This window comes from Lipophrys pholis, assembly GCF_963383615.2.
Source record: "Lipophrys pholis genome assembly, chromosome: 22".
In the NCBI taxonomy this organism is placed as follows: Eukaryota; Metazoa; Chordata; class Actinopteri; order Blenniiformes; family Blenniidae; genus Lipophrys; species Lipophrys pholis.
In genome coordinates, this window is record NC_137644.1 from 3,773,108 (window position 1) to 3,781,885 (window position 8,778).

The window sequence follows — 8,778 nt, forward strand, 5'->3', positions numbered from 1 at the left end:
GATGTCAGTTTGCAGTGAGCAGACAGCAGGCTGCAGTGAGCAGACGTCAGGTTGCATTGAGCAGACGTCAGTTTGCAGTGAGCAGACAGCAGGCTGCAGTGAGCAGCCGTCAGGCTGCATTGAGCAGACGTCAGGTTGCATTGAGCAGACGTCAGTTTGCAGTGAGCAGACAGCAGGCTGCAGTGAGCAGCCGTCAGGCTGCATTGAGCAGACGTCAGTTTGCAGTGAGCAGACAGCAGGCTGCAGTGAGCAGCCGTCAGGTTGCATTGAGCAGACGTCAGTTTGCAGTGAGCAGACGTCAGGCTGCAGTGAGCAGCCGTCAGGCTGCATTGAGCAGACGTCAGGTTGCATTGAGCAGACGTCAGTTTGCAGTGAGCAGACAGCAGGCTGCAGTGAGCAGCCGTCAGGCTGCATTGAGCAGACGTCAGGTTGCATTGAGCAGACGTCAGTTTGCAGTGAGCAGACGTCAGGCTGCAGTGAGCAGCCGTCAGGCTGCATTGAGCAGACGTCAGGTTGCATTGAGCAGACGTCAGTTTGCAGTTAGCAGACGTCAGGCTGCAGTGAGCAGACGTCAGGCTGCAGTGAGCAGACAGCAGGTTGCAGTGAGACGTCAGACAAACCTTTGGCACGACAGTGATCATTAAATCAATTCCGTCAACTTGAACTTTGAGGATGAAAGACGATCCTGTCGCAGCGGCAGGACGGCTGCACTGCTGCACTGCTGCACTGCTGCACTGCTGCACTGCTGCACTGCTGCACTCAGAGACGGATTCGCTGGTGACCTTTATTTTTTGTTCTGAAGCTTTTCTGCTCCTCAGACACGTTTTCATAATCATCTCCAGAGTTTAAAGAGAAGCAAACTTTGTATCCCCCCCTGGCCTTTTCTCAGGAGGATTTTCTCCGAGCTGTTTTTGTGTCCTTGCGTCCTGAGACGGGTTTATTTCCAAAGATGTGTTGGTTTTTTATTTATTCACCGACAAGCTGATTCACAAGATTATTTCACAATAACAAATCTGCAGAATTTACTTTTCATTGCTTCTCGAACAACTGAGATGTTTTCCTCCGGTTCACTGCGCTGCGTCACCACCACTCGCTTTACTCCCGTTGTTGCGGGTTCTAATTCCTACAGCTGCATTTGCTGCTGAAACAAAAAGATATAAAATGTTACCGACTCCAACAGTTCTGCAAAGCTGGAGGACGACTCTGTACGCGGAGTGTCGGTCAGACTGAGGGATTTGCACCGTCACACCGTGAACAAACGACTAATTGGCCCACTGGATTAGTGGCTGGAGAGATCAGCTGGAGGTTATAGTGAGGTGGACAGTCGTTCTTAGTTTTTATTACATAACTTACCCTGAAACATCTCAGATAATGTTGATGGATATTTATTTCAGACGCAGGAGGAAAGAAAACAGCTGAGAGTCGTTGTACACTTTGTACTTTCACCAGAGGATTTACAAGCTGTTATTTTTAACTAAGTTTCAGTTTATATTATGATATTATTGGGATATTTTCTGCACCTTATAGTGAAAATGTTAATATATAAAAAATTTAACTAATAATTCTTCCTCCGTTCTTCGTGTTCCTGTTGTACGAACCGCGTTCGGTCGACTTAAAGTATTTGTTTTAAAGCTGCAGCCTTGTACAGGAAATTGATTCAAATTTGAAATGACGTCCGTCAGAAACTCCCAGGATCTTAATTGTTTGTAAAGAAATAAAGGACCTTTTGTCATCTTTTCTCCAAATTCAATTTACAACGCAACCGTGATTCAGACTTTAATCCTCCTAAACTAACTGCCAACAAACCCACTATAATTATCATAATATGTAATCAACTATATTTATTCAAATAAAATAATCAACTTAATTTATTAGAATAGAATAATCAACTGTAATTGTGATAATATGATGGTGGACAATAATTAAGCCGGACAAAGGGCCTAAAGACGTGTCATCATGGCTTTGGTCAAATAAACTGTCCCCATGTTAATTCTTCCTGTAAAGAACAATAAATCCTTCAGTGTTTCATCAATTACAAAAGAGGAGGAGATTTTTAAAACGAGTACGAGGATCTTCAAATTGAATGAAGAAGGAATCGGCCCCAACCAGCAGTTTGTAGTAGTTCAGGACTTTTTAAATTCATTTGAGCAATTTGAAAAAAGTCCCCCAAAAAATTCTCAGGACGAGTTGAAGATTATAGAGAAAAGGCAAGTTTAAGCTCAACATTTTCAAGTCAAATTTTCTAAGATGATTCGCGACGCAAAATACATGAAAAGCAGCAACTGTGACTGCAGCGTCCAACACACACCCACAGTGCCGAGGCTCCTGACCTCTGGGCTCCGGCTCACACAGTCAAAACATCAGGGACATTATGCAAAACCCGGATTTTGTCTTCTGTGTATTTTCTCCGTGGTAGAGTGACGTGTTTGACACCCTGCGTGTGTGTGTGTGTGTGTGTGTGCGTGTGTGTGTGTGTGTGTGTGTGTGTCTTACCGTAGGTAGTCTCTTCTGCACAGGATGAGGTTGGCTTTGGTGTAGAGGGTGGAGCCCACCTCGCCCAGCCTGCAGTCGCAGCAGGCACACTTGAGGCAGTCCTCGTGCCAGTACTTATCGAGGGCCTTCAGCAGGTAGCGGTCCTTGATCTTCCGGTTGCAGCCGGCACAGCCTTTTGGCTTCGTGTCCGGCTGGACGGAGAGCATTTGTATACCTGCAGGAGCAAAGAGACGCACTGTAAACACCGAGCGGAACCCTGGGCGAGGACGAGCTCGCTCACCACACACACACACACACACACACACACACACACACACACACACACACACACACACACACACACACACACACACACACACACACACACACTAAGAAAATGATCGTGCCGCAATTTTACATGAGATTTTCTCTAATTTAGTCAATCTAAATATAAACTAAAATACCAGCAAGTAACAGCAAACATTTATTTTTTTTATTTTTACTTTTCATAAATGCTGAAATAAAATCTTTTGGCAAAAACGTTTTTGGTTCAATTTAAATAAGATCAAATGTAGGATTTTTTTTCCATTGTGTTTTTAGTAAAAATATATTTGCATGTTTACGCAGAAAAAAAATCTAGTAATATTCAGAAACCTTGTACATAAAAAAGACATACTAGAAAAAAGAATATTGAATTTATCGACTATGAAATATAACCGAGCTGAATCTTAATCAACACATAGACACAAGTTAATTCTGCCCCCACCTCTCTCCACCTCTTTTCAACGTTCTTTCTCTTAACAAGCACCTAAAACTTACAACAAACGTTCCTCCTCTCTTTACCAAATTAATTGTATTTCTTGGACTATGTGTTTTTTTTGTTTTTTTTAATGTTTATTTATTTGACCTTTATTTAACCAGGAAAAAAAAGAAACCCACTGGGGTGGAGATCTCTTTTAACGAGGCTGACCTGGCCTGGAGCTCCGCAGCACATCATCACATCCTCGGATCTAAAACAGTTCAAACTGATTTAACAACAATTATACAGGAGTTAAAATAATATTGAGTTATGATTTTTAAAAAAAACAACTCTCATAGTTTCAATCTCTCACTAAACTTGGACTTATTCCAGTTTGTTCGCCACGGTAAAAAATAAATCAACCATAAGCTTTTTGTCTCATTCAGAATGACGCCTGGTTTTATTCTACTGATAAAGAATAAATACAATTAAAAACTGATAATCGTATGTTAAGAAACCAGTCCATTGTTTTATACATCTGGTTGTGGTTCTGCAGATGAGAATGAGGATAAAAGGTCATAAAGAGATTGAAAACTAACAAGAAAATAACCAGATAGTATTTTAAAACAAGCCATGGGCACGTATCTCTATTATTCTGCAGAGCTTCATGTAAAGCTGGAGAGTCTCTGTCGCACTGCTGTTTATTTTTCAAAGTTCTAAAGATTGAATGTTTCACTTCCTCCCCACTGAGCTGTAGTGATGATGTTCGATCCACCTCTGAAACAAACTTCTGTTTCCACCTTTAATAAGTCGACGTCAGTCTGGGTCAGAGGTCGTGGCCCTGCAGCGGCGTCCAGGCAGCTCTGCTCCATCAGACACTTTTTACATCCTTTCTCCCCCTTTTCTTCCTCACCGAGTAAAAAGTCTGGAAATCTACACTCATCCCACAATTTGTAATAAAACAATAAACGCTGGAGACATTTCAAATGAAGAAACTTCACCGGCTTTGACTTAAAACACTAAAGTTTAGAATGAAAACATGAATATATACGAGTGTGTATTAGAGGAACAGGAACTTCTTCATGTTTCACACATCAGACTGAGATCTGAGTAATATTTCAATCACACACACACACACACACACACACACACACACACACACACACGCACATTTCTTCCTGGACACTTCTTTTGCGGTCACCTCCTCTGTGTGTCAGAGGCGTGGCTGCAGGCGGGAGATTTGCAGGCCGTATTGTTTGCCCGGAGAAGCTGTGGAGAGGCTTTGTTGCCCCTCTCGGGGGCAGGAGGTGGGGGGACAATAAGGCTTCACACTGGGCTGGAATTAGTATTCTCCTACCATTCCCCCGAGGAGAGGCACAGCCCCACGACCCCTTTGTCCCCCTCTCTCTTGCACACACACACACACACACACACACACACACACACACACACACACACACACACACACACACACACACACACACACACACACACACACACACACACACACACACACACACACACACACACACACACACACACACACACACACACACAGCTTCCCAGCAGTTTAGCTTTGTTAGCGCTGTTAATGTTCGAATGTTGGGAAACTTTGCGAAGTGTGTGTGTGTGTGTGTGTTTGTGTGTGTGTGTGTGTGTGTGTGTGTCTGTGCCACACTGACAAAAGGTGCTCAGCATTTTTGTGTTTAACAGTTTCCACCAGTATCTTTTGACAGTTGATTTCTTTCGGTGGCACTTTGTTTTGGACTTCGGTGAACTCGTCAAAAATATTTGAACTTGGCTGAACACGGCTCTTCTATACATTCATATCAGGAAATCTGCAGGTAGAAATGATCCAAAACATGTTGATCCATCCTGGCCGAACAAACTGTCTAATTGGATGAAATGGTTCACTGGGTTAGTGTGTTCTTTACCAGGAAGTATGGTGCCTTTCTGTTCATGTCACCTCACTGACAGGGAGCAGGAGAGACCAAAGCACCAAAAGAAAACGTAAATCATTCGGATACAAGACGAGTCAGACCACCTCATAATACTGTAATACTACAAAACAACACACACCTCTATCTTTAGACTGTTTTTACAGGAACGAGTAACAAGTAGGGCAGTCGTGATTTCATGTTGAGGTAAAAACAAAAAGAATTAAAAGCCAACTCGTCTGGAGGATACAACGGTGTGAACGTGTCCAACCCCAGAATGAGAGAGTTGCCACTGAAAGTTGTGCTGTTTTCCTGTGAGGGAGTGTGACAGGTCGCTCCGGTGCTGCTGCTGCTGCTGCTGCTGCTGCGGGTTAATTGGCTGGATTTGGAGACGGAGGCGCACGGCTGCGCTGCTGTTCAGCCGCAATGATCCGTCCAGCTTCGTTAACACTACAAAGTCCCGCTCCTCATTACCAATCCAAAAGGAGCAGGGGTTCGGACTCCCCCTTCCTCCATGAGGAATCAGCTCAGGAGAGGGGAGGAGATGCATGGCTGGAATGTGGCCACTTCGGGGGAAGTGCCGAACAAAAGCTTCATTTTCCCATAAAGGAGAGGAAATCACAGCTCCTATGAACCTTATGATATCTGCTGGCTCTTCTCCTCTCCTCTCCTCTCCTCCCTCTCTCCCTGCTTCTGCTGCGCGTCCTCGGACACACGCACCTCCATCCGCGCCCGGAGCGGCAGGAGGACGGCGGGATGCAGCTATTCTCGGTCCCAGCTGATCACCATGCTGACATTTCACCCGATCACATTAATTACTGTTGCCATGGCAGCGCAGTGTGGTAAAGGCCAATAAAGGGTTTAAGGCAGACTGATGTGCCACGCAGCTTTCGGGGCTCGTAACAGCCCGAATGTCCGCCGGTGTGATCCAGCAGCACCGCGGCTCTGCTCGAGTCCCAATCAGCCGTTTTTACAGGGATTACACTGGCTGACGGATCCGCTTAGAGCCACCAGCTCATCTCAAGACGTCGCCTTCGACGAAGAGATGCTGTAAGTTGTCGTCACAGAGAGCACCGAACACACACGAAACCTCTCGTTTATACAATCCCGAACCAAATAAAGCGTCTTACCGAAACTTTTCTCCCTTTTCTGCATTTGTTGAGCCGCTGGAGCAGCCGATCCACCACCGTGTGCAACCCGGAGCCGCCTGGTCCGGAGAGCAGCTGTCTGCAGGCAGACTGAGATCAGGCTTTGTTAGAGAGGGAACAGTCCAGCACGGCGCAGCAGAAAGAACAGGAGGGGGAAACATTGGCCAACAGCACGCAGGCAGGCGAAGGAGCTGCAGCGGAGCCGCTCGCCTGCTGCACGCTGACCCGAGAGGCAGGCGGAGACTGACAGGACGACAAAGAGGTGCTTCCCCTCCGAGGCGCAGCCACCATGTAGTCCTCAGACAGCCTGATCACAGTGGCTGCTGCTCACGCTGCTGCGCTGCGCTGCTGCGCGTGGCGCGGTGCTGCGCGCTGCTGCTGCGCGCTCTGACGTGCCAACAGCACCGTCCCTTTCCTCACACACACTTCTCATCAAGACAGCAGAAGCAGCAGTCTGCACCCTCACCTTTCTGCACAAGTTCAGATGAACCCAAACTCCTGCAGCTTCTCTCTGAACACACAATGTTCACCGAAGTGGCACCACGCTCGGCACCGCGTTGACCTTCAACCTGGAGACGGTACAGTCCGGGAAACGACCCCCGCTACAGGTGTTCATCCAGCCCCCAAGAGCACGCACCACAAACCCTCACTGCTCAGGCATCACCTCTGCACCACCAGGTCCTTCACCGGTGTCCAATGTGCTCCACCACAGTGAAAAACACGCCTGCACCGCCCACCGCGTTCCATTATGGCGACAGAGAAGAAAAGGGAGCTGCTTCTGGTGCTTCAGGACAAAGTGGAGCTCCTTCACACCTGAGCTCTGCAACATTCTGACTCAACAGCCATTTTACCGCTTCACATCAGATTCAATTCAACTTGAGCCAAACAACACGTCAAATAACACCCGATGGAGCTAAAATCTCCAAAACTCAATCCCAGGATGAATTCACAAAGTCTAAGACAAAGGATTATATGTTACTAGGATTTTTAGTTGTTGCACATTTTATTCACATTGGAGCTAATTTAGACTTTTAAAAGACCACTTTTGGGCTCATTTCAGCAAATTTAATTCTAATTTGTATCAATTGAATTTCATTTCTATAGTGACAAACACAGCAGAGTCGTTTCAGAGATAACTCAACAACATCCAGTGATTTTAGGTGCTGGAGGCCTGATGTTCACCGTTTCAGCAATTCATTTTTGGGCAATTTTAGATATTTCAGCCCCTTTACCTACTTTGACTTGTTTTTCTTATAACAGTTTCTAGATGTTTCCAAGTTTTCAAATCATCTCCAGATGGTTTAAAGTCCGTGTTTCTCTACAGATCAAACATGCAGGTAAACAAAAACCGTTGGCAGTAAAACCTAATGAATGAAGGTCTATCTGAGAGATGTGGTTCCTCGGGAATCTGCAGGTGAATGAGGTTTTAGTTGACATACTATTGGACTTTTTCATTTAAAAATCTAATTATTTCCAGATAAGTATGTATTGAAAGCTGCTGGGAGCCACTGCAGGAGAGCTGGAAAGCCACATGTATGTAGTTGTGATGAACTATGTCCTCCTACGAGTCCGCTTCACCCCACGCCGGCCTGAACAGATGCAGGCCGACAGTTTAACATAGTCCGAACCAGCAGCTCCACAAACACGCGGGAGAGGGCCCTCATATGGGGACAGGTTATGGTTTCATTTGGCTGCTTGCACATTAAGAATCTCTGAAATCCAAAGTTTGAGTCTTTCTCTGAGATAAACAAGAGAAAAAGTCTGTGCTGCCACGTATAAACATCTTAAATATGGCTGCCGGTTCTTTTTTGTGTTACATTCTCATGCACTGTGACGTCTCAGGATCTGCTGGATTATAGTCCAACACACTTTTCAATGAAATCATCTGTACCCTCTTCACTTCAGTGGCCATAGTCAAATATAAAGTATAAAATTCTGCAAACAGAGTTTCAACTCTACCCTCAGGTTTACTATGAAGAGGTATTTTTCTTATACAAAAGAGTGACAATTTAACTCATTTTGCAAAGAAATTAAAAAAGCTAATTAAAATGTAAGTGATGATCTTTTTTATTGATTCTTCTCGGTAAAGTGAAACATCCAAACCTGCAGGAAGATGTGAATCCTCTCTGTGACAGTCTCTCTCCAGCTTTATTTTGGTACAAGTCGGATATCATAAGGCCGTTTATACTGATTCACCCTCACAGTGTGATCGTGCCACTTCACCGGTGAGAAGAGAAGACTTCAATGAGTGAAACAGCGAATCAACCACCAACAGTTATTTGTATTGGAAAAAAACGTGTTGCTTTTTTTTTTTCATGTTTACGGTTCAAAGGTCACCTTGCAGGCGGGCCACATGTGGCACCCGGCCTGCATGTTTAACACCCCGCGGTCATTAAAGAATACTGTGGTACACATCAGTTATAAAGCCATTTTAAACTGGACGAGGCCCAAATAAAACTCCTCACACTGATAACACTGATCG

At 45.1% G+C, this 8,778-nt stretch overlaps 1 protein-coding gene across 1 annotated transcript in view; it reads right to left on the bottom strand.

The window, feature by feature from the left end:
- Positions 1-6,303, bottom strand: part of lmo3 (LIM domain only 3) — a gene marked incomplete at both ends in the record, with an annotated part of 36,730 nt that extends 30,427 nt beyond the window's left edge. Inside the window, 2 exons of the mRNA XM_080492312.1 lie at positions 2,494-2,707; positions 6,279-6,303. Of these exons, the coding sequence (XP_080348438.1) occupies positions 2,494-2,707; positions 6,279-6,303 (239 nt within the window). The remainder of the gene's footprint in view (positions 1-2,493; positions 2,708-6,278) is intronic.
- Between the last annotated feature and the right edge of the window lie 2,475 nt (positions 6,304-8,778).